The sequence below is a fragment of the Thamnophis elegans genome, chromosome 1, assembly GCF_009769535.1.
Source record: "Thamnophis elegans isolate rThaEle1 chromosome 1, rThaEle1.pri, whole genome shotgun sequence".
NCBI lineage: Eukaryota > Metazoa > Chordata > Lepidosauria > Squamata > Colubridae > Thamnophis > Thamnophis elegans.
In genome coordinates this window covers 109,245,328-109,262,889 of record NC_045541.1, presented here as the reverse complement: position 1 = coordinate 109,262,889, position 17,562 = coordinate 109,245,328, and the positions used below count along the sequence as shown (strand labels likewise).

The 17,562-nt window shown below is 42.0% G+C and overlaps 1 protein-coding gene across 1 annotated transcript in view; it reads left to right on the top strand.

The window, feature by feature from the left end:
• CKAP5 (cytoskeleton associated protein 5) overlaps positions 1-17,562 on the top strand; it is a 71,838-nt gene that overhangs the window by 12,637 nt on the left and 41,639 nt on the right. The window contains 13 exon segments of the mRNA XM_032226966.1: positions 1,153-1,359; positions 2,911-3,082; positions 3,770-3,902; positions 4,137-4,240; positions 4,591-4,704; positions 5,235-5,339; positions 11,785-11,878; positions 11,962-12,008; positions 12,010-12,126; positions 12,778-12,906; positions 14,085-14,267; positions 15,399-15,512; positions 17,099-17,209. Coding sequence (XP_032082857.1) covers positions 1,153-1,359; positions 2,911-3,082; positions 3,770-3,902; positions 4,137-4,240; positions 4,591-4,704; positions 5,235-5,339; positions 11,785-11,878; positions 11,962-12,008; positions 12,010-12,126; positions 12,778-12,906; positions 14,085-14,267; positions 15,399-15,512; positions 17,099-17,209 — 1,630 coding nt within the window.

Sequence of the window (17,562 nt, the reverse complement as noted above, 5' to 3'; positions counted from 1 at the left end):
AAATTGTTCAATTAAATCTATACCATAAATCTTTTTGGAACATCCCTACAGTACATCAGTCATTTAATCCCCAGTTTGGGTTTTTGAAATGATTTTCTTTTAAGCAAATAAAAACTGACACTTTCCCCACTGCATGGGTACCAAATGTTGGAGGAGATAATTTATATTGATAATTAATTATCTGACTCTTACAATAATCGTATTTGTGTTCAGTGTGTTCACTACACATTGTAATGGCCCTTCACATTATAAAAATATTTTTCACTTTACACAATGCATGCATTTGAGCTGTCTAAAATGTAGCAGTGAAGTGCTCAACATGCATGCTTATGAATTGGGTGTTTTTGTGTATAATTTTTATTAAAACTTTTAAACTAGAAGATAAAAGCTAACAAACTATTAGAAAATTAAAAAAAACTAAGGGAAACTAAGAAAAATTGAAAAGAAAGGAAAAGAATATAAAATGGTTTTCAATATTTTCACAGCAGTTATAAGTACAAATATATTTTGGCTGCTCTTTCTCTAAACTTACATCATATTTACTCTTTTTTCCATAATCTATCCCATCTAATCATTGAAACCAGAAGTTACAAATCCATTTGTTTTCGTTTTTACACAAAAAGTCCATAAGAGGCTTCTAATCAAAAATAAATGTACATAATGTCTTTTCCCTAAACAAATAAATTAATTTCTCCATGTCAGCAAAATCTCCCAATTTAAGCATCCCTTCCTCCATTTTGGGTAGTGTCAACCTTTTCAACTCTGTACATATAGTAATCTCGCTGCTGTGATCATATATTGCGATAATTTTCCATGGCTTTTTCTAACTCTTTATCCATTAATCCTAAAGGAAAAAGCTCTGGCTTCATTTGAGTAATGTGTATGAATTAGGTTATTAATAAGTATCTTGAATGCAAAAAGATAATAATACATATCAGGGAAATTTTTCAGATTTCCAGAACTCTTAGGAATATTTCATCAATGCATCAAAAGCAATCTTAACCTCAATAAATTGCAATAAATATAACAATATACTGAGGATTCCTGTGTTTAATGGAATTGACATTATTGCTATAAGGTGGATGAGAGATAATCAAATTGTTCATTCTGTTTTCAACTAATTTGTGTTATTACTTTTCTTCCTTTTTTAAGAACAACAGGGGAGGTGGTATCTGGAGTTGTAAATAAAGTGTTCAATCAGCCTAAAGCTAGAGCAAAGGAACTAGGCATAGATATATGCCTCATGTTTATCGAAATTGAGAAAGGGGAAGTGGTGCAAGAAGAATTGCTTAAAGGCTTGGACAACAAGAACCCCAAGATTATAGTGGCATGCATAGAGACACTGAGGAAAGCACTAAGGTAAAATTTAATGAAAATTTTATTCAGACTTTCTAAGAATAGGGGAATTTCTTATGACAAATTAAATTCTCTATTGCCGTTTTCCATTTAAGTGGTCAGTGGAAAAAAGTTACATTATATAATATTTAGTATGCATACATTGCCCTTTAGGTTCATGTGTTCTGTTCATTTAAAACTAAGTTCCTTTATGACTTACCGTGTTTCCCCCAAAATAAGACAGGTTCTTATTTTCTTTTGACCCCTAAAATAAGCACTTGGTCTTATTTTCGGGGAGGTCTTTTTTTTTTAAGGTGCAGGAGGCATGGTTGCTGCTGTGTCCCAATATTTTTGGGAAGGGCTTATTTTTGGGGGAGGGTTTATTTTAGCGGATGCACTCAAAAGCCCAATTGAGCTTATTATCCGGGGAGGTCTTATTTTCAGGGAAACAGTGTAGTACACGAGTGAAATCAACTGTTGTTGATATTTGATGCAACTTAACGAAAGACAACTCTATAAATCAAGAAATGAAGAAATGCGAAGGAATCCATTTAAATACTGTAATTTAGTCTATCTTCTGCCTGACCACGTGTTAGCACATAAGGCAACCATGATTTATATTAAAAGCCAACCAGCATCAGAAATCAGAGGGCTGTAAAAAGTTGGTGGAAAAAATCCCTCAAAATCAGTGGGAAAACCACTTACATAGAAAGTTAAATGCTCAGCTGTAGATGGCAGAGAAGCCCTAGTTTTCTCTCTGTGCATAATACTTATATGGATGGAGTATTCCTTAAGTTATGATTATTAAAAGGTGGCAGTGAAAGGATGGTATTTATGCTCAATACCCAAAGAGATACTGCCACGGTCATTACAAACTCAACTGTTTGGCAGATCATCTGCACTTATCCACTTGCCTATCACACCCTCATCTCTGTCCTTTTGACTGCTCTGCATAGTAGCACTCCTTAGTGGTGATAGTGCTAAGCTGACTAGAGGCCTGAGGCTTCAACAGTCTTTCCATGGGCCTCTACTTCAGCCCAAAACCAAGGATTGTCATCTCAAGTCCCATGTTGCAGACCACCATTCCAGTGGTATGCCCAAGTTATCTTCGCTGGCTTCTTCCAATGACTGACAAAGCATGCCTAGCCTGGCTCTAGACAAGGCAGTTGCTGGCTGCTCAAGGCGGGTCTCATCACTTCTGAGGCCTTCTAAAACCTCACAAGATGCCCTCTCCTCAAAATTGTGGGTGATCTTCTCATGATGTTCTGGAAAGCCACAGAAGCTTTTTGAAGCATCATGAGAATGGTGGGCACAGCCTTTTCATGAGGTTTTAGAAGCCCTCAGAAACCCTTTGAAACATTGTAAGAACCGCATGTGGTATTTGCAGAATGGTGTCAGTGGGATTTAGAAAAAGGCCTGGTCACAAAATGTCACCCTTTATGATTGCATTGCTTAGTGACTGAAGCAGTATATAAGTCTAATTCCTATTGCTATAATGTTTAGAACGCCTAAACATTTGTCATCTGGTGTACATTAAATTAACATAATGTAACTAATTGCATGTATATATTTCAGTGAATTTGGTTCAAAAATAATTGCCCTGAAGCCAATAATCAAAATATTGCCAAAACTTTTTGAATCTCGAGAGAAAGCAGTTCGAGATGAAGCCAAACTCCTTGCAATTGAGATTTATCGGTGGATTAAGGATGCTCTTAGGCCTCCATTACAGAACATAAATTCTCTTCAGGTAAGTTGGGGAAATGTTGTGTTCTGATGATCTTAACAAGAAGTTACAGAAAAAAATAGATGTTTTCAATAATTCAAAGCTTTGTTTTGGAAAATTATTCTTTTTAGATACAATTTTAGTGGAGGAAACTTTATAATATAGGCATGAGCTCCAAGACCTGAAACGATTGGAGTTCTAACAAATCTCATTGATTCTTTCAAGAGGCTTGGGGAAAAATGGTGATATCTTGCATTGAGTTATCAGGTGATCATCCAATATCAAGCTTTAAAAGATGGATTCTCTCCTGGAACCTGTGCTAATTATTAAGCAGCAAATGCTTATGTCAGCAAAAAGATTTTGAAATCATATAATATACTAACATTCTTAGTAGGCCTTCTTTCAGTAGCAGATTATTTATAATCAATTGTATTCATGTAATCACTCACTTCCTCCAGCTTGCATGTTACTCTAATCATAATACTTGAGTGGCTAATAACAAGTCTATATAGAGGGAAAAAATAGAAAAATAGTTTTAAAAGCCAATACAGTAACAGCAGTCCCCCTTAACCCAGAGCAGCATAAGTTGGGTCAGTGTGGTTTGTATCCTCAAAAGCTATGCTTTTATACCTCTTTGAAAGCAAGGAATAGTCCAAACATCAAAAGTCAAGACTGTGTTTATATATCTTTTGGCTATTTTAATTCTTGTAGTTAAAAGAACTGGAAGAAGAATGGGTCAAACTACCGTCGTCTACTCCCAAGCAGTCCAGGTTTCTGCGATCCCAGCAAGAAATGAAAGCAAAGTTTGAGCAACAGCAGGCAGCTGGTGGAGATGCAGATGGAGGTAACATTTGATCTGGAACTTCAACCTTGAGGATGCTTTTTAAAAAAAAGGAAAACTCACCAAAACCAAAAAGCACAAACTGACTAAAGATGTTAGATGCATATCAGTATTCAGACAGTATCATTAATTGCACAGAAGTCCTTATTCTGGGAATTTTGATCATATGATTAGTAAAATGTAGTATTGTAGTGTAACTGGCCTGTACTTGGCCATGTCTAATAGCTGTTTCCATAGGAGGTGATGATGTTGATGAAGATGTTCCACAAGTTGATGCTTATGAACTTTTGGAAGCTGTTGAAATTCTCTCCAAACTTCCTAAGGATTTCTATGACAAAATAGTAAGTAGAGACAAAGCAATATGTTAATCTTAATCTCTCTAACTTCCCTTTGCATCAATACTGTGTGCATTAAAATATCTACCAAATAATTTCTCTTTTCTGCTACTGAATTTATATTTTGTCATGTCTAAGAGGTATTATTTATTAGGGATAATTGCAGTAGATCAATGTGAAAACATAGTGGTAAATTAAAGTACGGTACTTCATTGTTTCTGAAAGCATGGAAACCATGGAAGCATGTGCATATATTTTTCCTTTATAGAAATAGGAAATGGCATGTGACTAGAATGTATCACTTCTAATAATGCATATATTTGATAATAATACATGTTTAATGGTTTGCGTTGCAGGAGGCCAAAAAGTGGCAGGAAAGAAAAGAAGCCTTGGAAGCAGTAGAAGTGCTAGTTAAAAATCCCAGATTGGAAGCTGGAGATTATGCAGACTTGGTGAAAGCTCTTAAGAAGGCAAGATTCTCCATATTACCCAAATGGACCTCTCAAATCTAAATGCAAAGTCTCAGTATTAGTATAGTTATAAGGAGCTTTTAATCTTTTATTGGTAAATAATAGTGTTTAATTATAATGTTTGCTCACAGGTTTAAGTGGATGATCAAGATCTTAATTGCATAGAAATAGAAATAAATATAATTGAACACATTCTGAACTCTTTAAGCAGATAGCAAGTCAGCTAGCACTAGTAAATTGCCCAGAATCTGTGGTTTCCAGCACTTATGTAAAATAAAATCCAGAATTTTATGAAACAAATTTCTCCTCTATTTGCACACTCCACCAAATGGAGCATATTTTGTGAGTGTATAAGAAAGTGGCAGGAGAGAACAACCGCTCTCCCATTCTTTATGTTTGTAAAATTGGAGAGTAACTCTTAAGATAGTTTAATATTAATTTAGGTGAATGGCATGAGAAATTATTTTTAATTTGTTCAGAATTCATTTTGAAAATTTACACCATTAGATTATGATGCTCTTTCTTTACAGGTTGTTGGAAAGGATACTAATGTGATGTTGGTTGCTTTGGCTGCAAAATGCCTTGCTGGATTAGCCACTGGTCTCAGGAAGAAATTTGGACAATATGCTGGTCATGTGAGTATAATGTGCTCTGTGTTTGCTTTTGAATTCTCTGTGTCTAGAATTAATTGTGGAATGAGGAATAGACTAGAATTTGGCACCAGCCTGATACTGATTTATAGAGATTATAGAGATTTATAGAGATTTATTAATATTTGTAGGCCGCCCTTTTCCCTGAGGGGACTCAGGGCGGCTCACATAAAATAGGGGAAGGGGAGATACAGACATTAAGATAAGACATATAATAAAATAATAAACAACATACATTCATCATTCGGGAGGGGAATTATCCTTGTCCCCAGGCCTGACGGGCGAGCCAGTTCTTCAAGGCTGTGCGGAAGGCCTGGACGGTGGCGAGGGTGCGAATCTCTACGGGGAGCTCGTTCTACTGAATGCATGTTAAATCTTCCTTTTATCATATTTCTAGCAAATTTTCTTGTGGATTTTGTTTTATTAAAACAAAAGAATATTCAGGAAGATAGGAAAAATGTTTCCAGAGGAGTAGTTTGAAATAAGAGTTTTAAAAACATAAACTTTTTTTAAAAAAAACTGTTTTAGCTAGATTGTAGTATCGGAGTGTTTCTTGATGTAATGAATTTCTAGTGTGATTCAAATTTTTTCTCTGTCTTTTGTATGGGGTAATAATGAAGAGTCTCCTAAGTGATCCCGTGGGAGGAGTCATTGATGGGATATTCTCAGATCCCATTTGCCTTGAAACTGAGGTTAAATTGAGGCCACTCCCCTCTACCTCACTTCCTGGCTCAGTCTTTCAGCCTGATAGGAGACTTTTTTCTTGGCTCCTGACTTTATTCAATTTGGTGTGAGAATTTTCTATCCTTGCCTTCCCCACCTCCTCCCTTGTCTTTCCTGAGTGATTGTGGCTGTGCTGGGCAATAGCTGGACTTTGCAGGAGCACCTCAGTCTCCAAGATTGCTTGCAGTCTCTGGGGAGCTCCGAAGCCGGCCTCCAGGAGATCAGAAGAGGAACTGCATTTCCACCCCATTGGGGGGCTACTGGAGCTTCTCCAGGCCCTGTTGAGGCAGAACTCCTCGAGGAATCAGGCTGCATGGTTGGCAACCACCATCGTGGATCCCTGCCGGCTTTCGGGAAGACACATGTGGCCAAGGCAGCCATTAGAGCTCTGCAGAGGCCACGTGCAAAGGCACTCTCCCCGTGAATCAGGGAATTGCCTCCATCTGCTCCTTCCAGTGTTCCACAATCGAGCCACGGATCGGTGGCATTGGGGCTACGTGCACGGAGGCACAGGGCCCTTCAGGATCGCTGCAGCATTCTTTTTCTTCTGTGAGGAGCCAAGGAGGCTGCAGAGAGCCTGGTGAGCCATCTGAGGAGCTGTGAGTACCTGAGGCTTTTTGGGAAGCTGTTCTTAATGGCGGATGCCACGAGGCGACCAGGGGAAGCAGCACCAGATTCCCCTGTGGATACTGAGCCTGGCAAGGGGACTTCCAGAGGCCCCTTCACATCCAGAGAGAGGGCCTCTGGCAAGAGGCCCACATCTAAGTCTGCTACAGCTGGGGGCTCTCACAGGGGGCATGAGGGAGTTGCCACCAGGGCTTCCTCTCGAAGAGCCAGGGACTGCATTAGCCCTTCCCCCTCCAGGTCCTGTTCTCCCCTTAGGCTGACGCCTGTGGCTGAATCACCCCCTAGATCCCGGGGATCTTCCAGGGGGGGGGGTGTTTCCATGTCCCCCCCTGAGCACCCTGGGGCCCAGAGAGGGAATCCTTTCGACAGGCCTGTTGCTGGGCTGGGCAGACATAGGCTAGCTCCTCAATCTGCTGAAGCAGAGCCAGTTTTGGGGCCTCCCACACTTTCCCCAGTATTTCCTGAGCTTCCAGAGAGGTTTTAGCAGATTATTGCCCAGGCAATTTCTGAAGGTATTGCTACAGGCATGCAGAAAAAATCTAGATCTAAGAAGAGTAGTTCTTGTGGGACACCAGGAGGTCATCCAAACCAACCTGCAACTTCTGCTCATGAGCATAGGCAGACCTCCCCCTCTACAGCTAGTGAGGATTCTGTGTTAGGTGAAGGGGGTCAGAAGGAGGTTGGTTTCTCTGATGATGATGAACATGTTCCGGAGGCTTCCATGTTCACTGGTTTATTTTCCCCCTCCCAATTTGGTTCCCTTCTGCGCAAGGCTAATGCCATTGCGGATTTGGAGGTGGCTCCCACTGCTGGGGGCACTCCGGCTACCCCGGCTCCAGGCACAAAAAATGGGCCATTTCACAAGCCCCCAGTAGAAAAAGAGGAGATCCCTACTCCCCCTATGTTCATGGAGGTTCTCATGTCTTAGTGGGTGAAGCCCACGGCTTTTCCTATCCCAGGCGGCAACGATCGCCGGTTTTATAACCTTGATCTAGTTTCTCTCAGGCTTTACAGATTGCAACAGTAGACCCACCTGTGGCGGTTTTGGCATCCTACTCTCTGGTGGCTGGCAACATCGCCAACAGCCTTAAGGCGGAAGATAGGAGAGCTGAACTGCGCAAGAACCTCCAGGCGGCCATGTGGGCAATCAAAGCAGCGGCTGCGGCCTCCTTCTTCAATAGGTCTACCCTTCTCTGGCTGACTCAGATGCAGGAGGGGGTTCCAGCTATGGAGGTACATCTCTTTCAAGACATCGCAAAGCTCTTTGTGGCTGCCCAGTTCTCAGCAGATGCCACACTTGATGTGGTCAAGTATGCGTCCAAAGCGCTCGCTATGTCGGTGGTGTCCAGGAGACTGCTTTGGCTCCGTAGTTGGCAGGGGGAGGCCCGGTCCAAGTGGGCCTTAGCGGCAGCAGAATATTGCAGCAACAAGCTATTTGGAGCAGCCAAGGACCCGCTGCTGGTGGAGGATAAGAATAAACGTAAGATCCTTCCTTCCTTCTTCCAAGTGGGCAGAGCAAAGGTCAATGCCCTACCAGAGGAGGCCTGCATATCGGCCTCCAGAGCAGGACTACCAGCAGCAACAGAGATACCCTCACCCTAGGTACCCTTGCCAAGGGGCTAGGCAATATTATAGAGATAGGAATCGATACCAACAGCCCAACAAGCAGCTCTTTTGAGGGGGTGGGGTGTTCCTACTGCAGGAATAAATGATCCGGGCTTGGATCTTCCTATTGGCGGTCGCCTCGCTCACTTTGCGGACCGCTGGGACCTCATCACCTCTGATAAATGGGTCCTCCACACTGTTCGTTGTGGGTTGTATTGGAATTTCGTTTTCACCCCCTTTTTCATTTCCGGATCATCTCCTCCCCTTGGAACCCGGTGAAGCGCGAGCTTATGCACAAGGCCATCCAGCACCTGCTGGACATTCAGGCGTGGAACTGTTTCCGGAGGACCAGAGAGGTTCTGGTTTCTATTCCAATCTTTTTGTAGTTCCGAAGAGTTCAGGGGGCTGGAGAGCCATCCTAGAGCTAAAGTTGCTTAACTCCAGGCTGGTTTATCGGAAGTTTAAAATGGCCTCCTTGAAGTCTATCCTTGAAGGGATCAGGGTTGGGGATTTCCTGGCCTCCATCGATCTTACGGAGGCCTATCTCCATATCCTGATTGCACCAGACCATAGGAGGTTCCTTAAATTTTCATATGGGGGGGCATTATCAGTACAGGTCCCTTCCCTTTGGTCTGGCTTCGGCCGCCAGGATCTTCACTAAGGTGTTGGCGGTGGTCGCGGGTTACCACAGGTCTGTCCTGATTCGAATTCAAATTTATTTAGATGATGTCCTAGTTCAGGGGCGCAGTCCTGGGACTGCGAAGAAGGACCTTCAGTTCACCATTAGGACCTTGGGCTTCTCCGTAAATTTGGAGAAGAGCCATTTAGAGCCCTCTATATGCTTGCAACATCTGGGGATGGTCATTGACATGGTGGAGAGTAGGATGTACGTCTCACAAGATCGTAGGGACAGTATCTGCCAACAGCAGATCCGTAGGGCACAGTCTGTCCCCGTAGTGTTGCTCTCGCGTCTGCTAGGGAAGTGCATCTCCTGCATAGCAATTGTCCCATGGACTCGACTTCACTCCAGAGAGCTGCAATCGCTGCTGCCTCCGTCCCAGAGGGACATTGCCAGTGACGCGACATTCCAAATTCCCGTTCCGCCCCATGTCTGGCTGACTGCGCTGGTCGACGTCTCCCACCATGGACAAAGGAGCTCTATTCAGAGAGCCAGATAGGTTGATGCTGACGACCGATGTGAGTCTCTTTGGTTGGGGAGCGCATCTCGACTCCCAGCTGGCCAGGGATGTTGGTCGGCCTCTGACTTGCGTCAATACATCAACTGGCTGGAGCTCAGGGCGATCCACCTAGCCCTCTGTCATTTCAAGGAGAAAGTTGAGGGGAAGCACCTGCTGGTGCTGACAGACAACATCGCCGCAAAAGCGCACGTCAACAATCAGTGGGGGAACCAACTCGAAGGCCCTTTGGAACGAGGCTGCAAAGTTGGGGAATTGGGCGGAACGCCATCTCCTGACGCTGAGGGCAGAGCACATCTCGGGGGTGGACAACCTGCTCGCCGACTGGCTCAGCCGAGCAACAGTGGACCACGGAGAATGACAACTGCTTCCCGAGGTCTTCGACAGGATTTGCCAGAGGTTCAGCAAGCCAGCTATGGATCTGTTCACCGTGCCAGCCAACATGCAGGTCCAGAGATTCATCTCCCAGTACCCAGCTCGGGGTGCGGAGGATGTGGACGCCCTGCGGTGTCATTGGCCGGAAGGCCTCCTGTATGCCTTTCCCTCTCTTCCGCTCATTCCTAGGGTCCTCGGGAAATTGGTAGCAGAGGGGGTGGAGGTCATTCTAGTGGCCCCTTATTGGCCCTGTCGGCCTTGGTTCGCGGACTTGATAGATCTGTCCGTGTCCCCCCACTGGAGGATTCCCCTGGAAGAAGTGGCTCTGCGCCCTCAGTGGCTTCAGTTGACTGTTTGGCACTTGAGAGAAAACAGTTGAGGGCGGCCCAGTTTTCGGCCACAGTCATTACGACCATCTAGGCCTCCAGAAGTAAATCTACTACCCACATCTACGACACCACTTGGACTGCTTTTGTGTCCTGGTGCCGTTCCGCGCAGGTAGATCAAGCACAAGCCTCAATACCTCAGGTGCTGAAGTTCCTGCAGGATGGGCTGGACAAGGGGCTTTCCCATAACACCCTCAAGAGGCAGGTTGCGGCATTGACAACGGTTCTTGGGGGGGGTTGGGTTCCCGTTCCCTAGCACAGGATCCGATCATTAAAAGGTTTCGCTGGGTGGCAGCCAACCTTAGGCCCCCTGTGATCCATCGTTTCCCCACTTGGGATCTTCCAACGGTCCTGCAGGCGCTGACGGGGGCTCCCTTCGAGCCTGCAGTTCCTCACCCTGAAGGTAGTGTTCTTTGTGGCCATCACGTCCACCAGGCCCATTTCTGAGATCAATGCACTGTCCTCCAGGGAAGATCTGTGCACATTTCATGAGAACAGGGTGGTCCTCAGACTGGACCCTTCATTCTTACCCAAAGTCAATTCCCTGTTCCACAGGGCACAGGAAATAGTCCTGCCAGATTTCTGTCCGGCACCATCCAGAGAAAGGGAACCCTCCTGGCATCAACTAGATGTGAGGAGGGTGTTGCGCATCTACCTTAAACGTACCTCTCCTCTCTCGAGGTCAGAGGCGTTGTTTGTCTCCTTCCAGTTTTCCACCCTTGGGGCTAGGGTATTCTCAGCTACCATTGGTAGATTGATCAGGTCATCTATTACCAGAGTCTATGAGGCTCGCAGCCTTACGGTGCTGGCTGGAATTACAATCCACTCCACCAGGAGCGCAGCCACATCAGCAGCCTGGTCAACCCAGGCACCCATAGAGGATATCTGCAGGGCGGCAGCCTGGGCTTCCCCTACACTTTTCATCAGACATTACCGGGTGGACGCTTACGCTTTGGCGGAGGCTTCATTTGGTAGGCGGGTTCTGCAGAGAGTGTTAGAACCTCGGGAGGCTCAGGCTTCCAATTCCCTCCCTGGAACATCGAGCGTTGGTATGCCCCATCAATGACTCCTCCCACGGGATCACCTAGGAGACTGTCGATTGGTCTTACCTGAGCTGCAGGTCTCTAGGTTCCCGTTTCCGTGGGAGGAGTCACTTCCTATCCCAATTGGGTGCTGACGCGGGAAGTACCTAAGCATTCTTGTTGTATTAGGTCGGTTCGGTTCTTGACTGGTTTGGTTGTTCTTGTGTTCCGTTTGCTGTTCCTTACCATTCCTACCAGATTCCTCTTATACCGTTGACCTTCAATTAAACGGGGAGCCAGGAAGTGAGGCAGAGGGGAGTGGCCTCAATTTAATTTCAGTCTCAAGGCAAATGGCGTCTGAGAATATCCCATCATTGACTCCTCCCACAGGAACCTAGAGACCTGCAGTTCAGGTAAGACCAACTGACATTTCCTTGTATTACAATTGACACTGGAGTGAATGCGCAATTTGTAAAATCTTGATAATATTCAATAGGTTGTCCCAACTATTCTGGAGAAGTTCAAAGAAAAAAAGCCTCAGGTCGTGCAAGCCCTGCAAGAAGCCATTGATGCTATCTTTCTTACTGTAAGTGAATTGATACCAATACTCTGACCAAGATTAACAGGTTTTTCTTGAATAATCAAAGTGAATCTCTCATGTTCAAATATTTAGACCACATTACAAATCTCAGTGAAGATATCTTGGCTGTAATGGATAACAAAAAACCCAACTATCAAGCAGCAGACATCTCTCTTCATTGCACGAAGCTTTTGTCACTGCACTCCTACTACTCTTCCCAAAAGTCTCCTGAAACCATTCTGCGCTGCTCTCCTCAAGGTAAAAAAATAAAATCATCTGCAGAACTTGCATTTGAAATAAAATAAGGCAAAAGCTTCTATTACTGGAAGGTATCCTTTACTAATATGTAAGGTGGGAAGTTCAAAAATACTGACATATATCATGGAAGAACTTTTATGTAGGCAGGACAGGAGTGTTATGCAGAACAAAAGAAAAAGAATGGCAGCTGCCCAGAGTCGCACAACCGCTAGATGGGTGGCAAATAAATGTAAATAAATAAATATATAAATATCTCTTTGATATCCAAGAAAGGAGAAAACCATGTATCAGAATCATATTTTTGAATTCAATTTCTTCATTGCCCTCCACTTTGGTTCAGCTGAAGATAGCACAGAGAAGTTCCAAGCTGAGCTTTATGTAAAATACAAATCAGTTCAGAGGAGAGAAATGGGTGAAAACTTGTTTTCACCATCTTTCACTTTATAGTAGCAGGGGTCCCCAATCCCTGGGCTGCAGCCCAGTAGTGGGCTGGGGCCTATTCGGAACAGGGCCATGTGAGCAAGTCAAGCTGCGCACATACGTTTCCCTCCTGCCAGGCCACCAAGCTACAAAGATTGGGGACCACTGCTTTATAGGATTCTGTGAATCAAAGCTCCATCAAACAATACACATTTTGTTTTTTAACCACAGCATATTAATGATTCGGCTCCGGAGGTTAGAGATGCTGCATTTGAAGCCTTGGGCACTGCCCTAAAAGTGGCAGGTGAGAAAGCTGTGAATCCTTTTCTAACGGATGTGGACAAGCTGAAACTAGACCGGGTAAGTAACACTAAATCATCAGTCTATAGTAGGGTTCAAATATGATGTTATTCAAGGAGTCCTGAAAATGAGTCAGAGGTTTAACTATTAATATTTTCAATAGGTGAGGCTTTGACTTGCTATTTTTGAACATGGTATGAGTTTTAGGTTCTATAAAATAGTGAAGTCATTTCTATCAGATAAATTATGATCATTTCATTATTTAAAGCTAATGTTGTCTAGGGGCACATGAAACAACAGAATTTCAGTCTCAGGGAGGGGCCATGGGCATATTTGAAACTTTTATTTTATTCAGAAAATTAAGATAAAATATAGACTCCAAAAAAGGAAAAAAGAAATTTACAAAAACCAAACAAAGATAGACAAAACATTAGAAAAGAAAAAAAGGTGCATTTAAAAAAGACAAAGATAAACACATACAAATTATTCTATGAGTTGAATATTCATAAATATACTGGAACAATATTAGTTCCCCCTGCCACTTGAAGCATGCCCATAAACTTCTCCCTCTAATTACAACCAACTTGACCTGTCATCTACTATATATAAAGGCAAAGAAGCTAACAGGTGAGGGTATATTTACAACTTTTATATGTTGATTGCAAAATGGCCATTGAAAAGTTGGAAGCATGCCCCTGTTCCTCTGTAAGGGAGCTCTTTGCATAAATGTATATGCATTTTAATCACTTTGACTTTGTTCTTTCTCCTAAGCACTTACACCCCTCCCAGGTTGCTTGGTAATGAGCTCCTTCATCTCACAAGTTTACTCTTTCAGTTCCTTTTCTCTTTCCTGGTTGGCAAGCAGTTTAGGATGCTCCCTTTGGTGCTTTTGTTTTTTGTTTTCCCTCTGAAGAATGCACTGGGCTCTCCTGGGCCTGAGACGTTCAGGCCACTGATAAGGGAAAAGAGCAGGCAGTTGTTGCAGATTAAAATTTTTCTACTTGTCCAGCTTCAGAGTAGAAAACGGTTTAAATGTTGTGTAAACAAAGTCAGAACTGAAAAGAGCTTCTTTACATTGTAATTGTACTGCATCTGTACCAGAAATAGAAAAATCCAAATAATCCAGGGGTTCAGGAACTGTAATGTTTGTAGCAATAATTTATGACACTTGGAAGGGTTTAGCAACTGCTAGATAAAGCATTTTAATGCTTTTGTGTTAATCTAATTTTGCCTACTAGATTAAAGAATGTGCTGAAAAAATAGAGTTGGTTGGTGGAGGTAAAGTCAGTGGAGGAACTGATAGAAAAGAAAACAAAGCTGTTCCTGGCAAGACTCCAGTTCTTTCTGGCGCTGCAGGAGACAAGGATATGAAAGATAACACAGCTAAATCTGGGCCACCAAAAAAGTCTTCCACTACTAAGGTATGAAAACCACACACACTGAAATATAACAGATTGAATTTGCATATATTTAAAGGATATAAACTAATTGCATTTTCAGAAGTGACAAAATAGGGTATTGCATTTGCTTATGAGTTAAGTTTTACATGTTAGATGTTCTGAAAAAGTCCAATTTTTAAACAAACAGAAGTAATGTCAGGATTGCTATGTTTAACTTTCGCATTCAGTATGTCTATCTTTTGTCCCATGAAACATTGCAAAATGAACATTGGGATTAACAGACTCATGCACACAAGTACACAAATAGCAAATTCAGTAAAGTAAAGTTTTAATTAGATGGGAATGTTCCCAAAGAAAATAAAATTCTGGAATAGTAGTTAATATTTAAAAAATAAACAATAAATCAGGGGTGAGACAGACCATTTTCCTAAAGTAAGTTTCCCATTTTGGACACCACAACAGGCCCTTTTGCTTAGGTGAGTACTGGCATGTGTAGAAGGGCCACTGCGTTAAAGTTGTATGAAGGCTCCATTTTAGATGCTCTTCTTTTAGCCATCCGTGGTTTCAGAAGTTTCTATTGAAGTTATTGGATGTTTTTTTCTTTGCTGATGCCATTGCCAGAATTCAAACCAATAATGATCTTTTCCCTATGTTTTTGATTTGACTGCAATTTTCATATATTTTTTGAAGACTGATTCAAAAACAACCCAGTTATGTTTTTCCAACACTTTTCCTGTAATTAATATGTTTCTGGAAGTTACGAGTCTATAAGATAGCAAATAGTAAAATCCAACATTGTTCTTACTGCCAAAGCTATAAAATGTCCTATTACCCACATTAAACTCATCTTTAGAAGAGAGTATTGTTTAGAATACCAAGATTCTGTAATACCAACAGAAAGCTGTCATATAGTGACATTCCACTTCCTATCCCTTGAAAAGATTCTCCTAAAAGTCAGGGTAAGTGGGCTATGTCTGAGGAGGAGGAAGGAAGGATTGTTGAACATATTTAAGCAGACTACACCCCCACCCAAACTTTTCTCTGAATTCAGTTGGTGATGTTTTATTCCCTTTCCATTTAATCATCTGTTTCAACATCCGTTGAATATGTGCTCACTTCAAAAGTTTTTCCCTCTCTTGTTTGTATACATAGGCTGGTGGTCCAGTGAAGAAAGGGAAACCAACTTCAGCTGGAGGGGTAGGAACTACTGGAACAAAAGCCAAAAAAGGAAGTGAAATAAAAGAGCTATTTGAGCCAGAACTCTCAGTAAGTGAATTATGTGTAAATTGGGTATTTAAAAACACTTCCAAAAACAATAATGGTCTTATTCAAAGTACCATATTTTTCGGAGTATAAGACGCATATTTTTCCCTCAAAAAAGAGGGTGAAAATCTGGGTACGTCTTATACACTGAATACAACATTTTTGGTCTCCCAAAACCCTGCCCCCTTTGAAAAATGGCTGTGCATAGCCTTTAGGAGGCTTCCAGAGTGCTCCTGGGGACTGGGAAGGGCAAAAATGAGCGAAAAACGGACCGTTTTTTTCTTGTTTCCCCAGCCCCCAGGAGCACACTATAAGCTGCCTAAAGGCTATACATGCCCTTTTTTTGACAACAAAATTGACCCATTTTCACAAAACATGGGCTGTTTTGGGGAGGTCTGAAGAGTGCAAAAAAATTAATTTTTTTTAATTTGCCTCTTCAAAATCTTGGTGCGTCTTATAGTCCGGTGCCTTTTACACTCTGAAAAATATGGTAGTTGTGATTCAGTTACATGTGCATGAGATTCGGTGTTTCATTTGGGACAGTTTTATTTCTTTGTAGTATTTTATTTTACATTAGATATTGTTTGCTCTATAAATCTTGCTAGAGTGTGCTGATAAACTTAGCGGGCATGTTTTCTTTCAGGATCTCAAAATGATTTAAGTTGACTTGATAGTAGGAATGTGAACAAACTGGAAAATGTTATGTTTCGAACCTTGAACAAAACACTGTACCCTGGGAGTTCTGCCACAGTGTTTCAGACTGATCGTGGTTCAGCAGAAACAAAACATGGAACATTTTGTTGGGAGTTTTGGGTGAAACAAAATCCAAGATTCTAAATGATTTTATTGGGGCAAGTAAGGCTAGTATGCACTGCCTGCACACTCCCTTCTCCCTATAGCTGTTTTCTAAGCAGCATATTCCCACAACCTATCCAATTTTTCACCTTTTCTGTCTCCTTTAGCCACTATGATTACTGTCCTTGGCTTTTTCATGCTTTTCCCCACTTTCGGGCTGAAGCAAATTGGCTGATCTATGCACAGCATATTTCACGCCTAGATCATTTTGCACATCACTTGTTGGCAATGACTGGCCATTTGCCACTTGTAGTTCAACTTCTCAAATGTAGTATTTCTAAAACAAGATTCAGCATTTAGACATTTGCCTAATGTAAATGTCAAATTATTGGTCTTCTTTATATTCATAATGGGGAAAGTGCTATGTACTGTATAGCAGTTCAGCAGAATCCTTGAAGGAAGTATCTCAGCCCTGAGGAGCATGCCAAGAGTGCTATAGAATGAAGCCCATTTTAAAATAAAGTGGTATGTATACATGCCCACTTGAAACAGCTGTCCCACCATTCAAGAGTCTAGTCACATAAGCAGGAAAAGATACATTGGGTCTAAAAATTACTGATAGGTACTTCATGCACATGTCTTATGTGCTCTGAAGTAACATGTGTCCTTTGAATCCAGGTTTCCGTGCTGTAGCAAACCTGATATAAGTCAAAATGCCTAATAGTCCAATAAAGACATGTTTGAAATATACCAATAGGCTATTAACAGGCATGCAATTTTTCCTTTGCTAATAGATAGAGATGTGCGAGGAGAAGGCTTCGGCTGTTCTTCCAGAAATTTGCATACAGCAGTTAGATAGTGGCAATTGGAAAGAAAGGCTGGCTTGCATGGAAGAATTTCAAAAGGTAATAATGACAAGTTCTTCTAAAAAGTGTCTCACCCCTATAAATATTTGTTTGTTCCATAGTAATTTATTTTGGCATTTCACAGAAGCTTTAGCATCAGAGTGTATTTTGTGACTTTCAGATTATTCTGGATACTACAAGTTTGTTAGACAAGATTTGATCCTTTTTAAAAAACACATTAAAGGCTTAATTTGTGTAAAATTTGAACTAGTCAGTTTCATACAGGGAGGCAGCCAACAATAATTAATTCTTATTGTTGAAAAATAAGAATTGGTTCAAGCATCCTATCACTTATACATTTCTTTTCAGAAAATAAAAATATATGTTTCCAAAATAAAGCTTGATTGTAAATA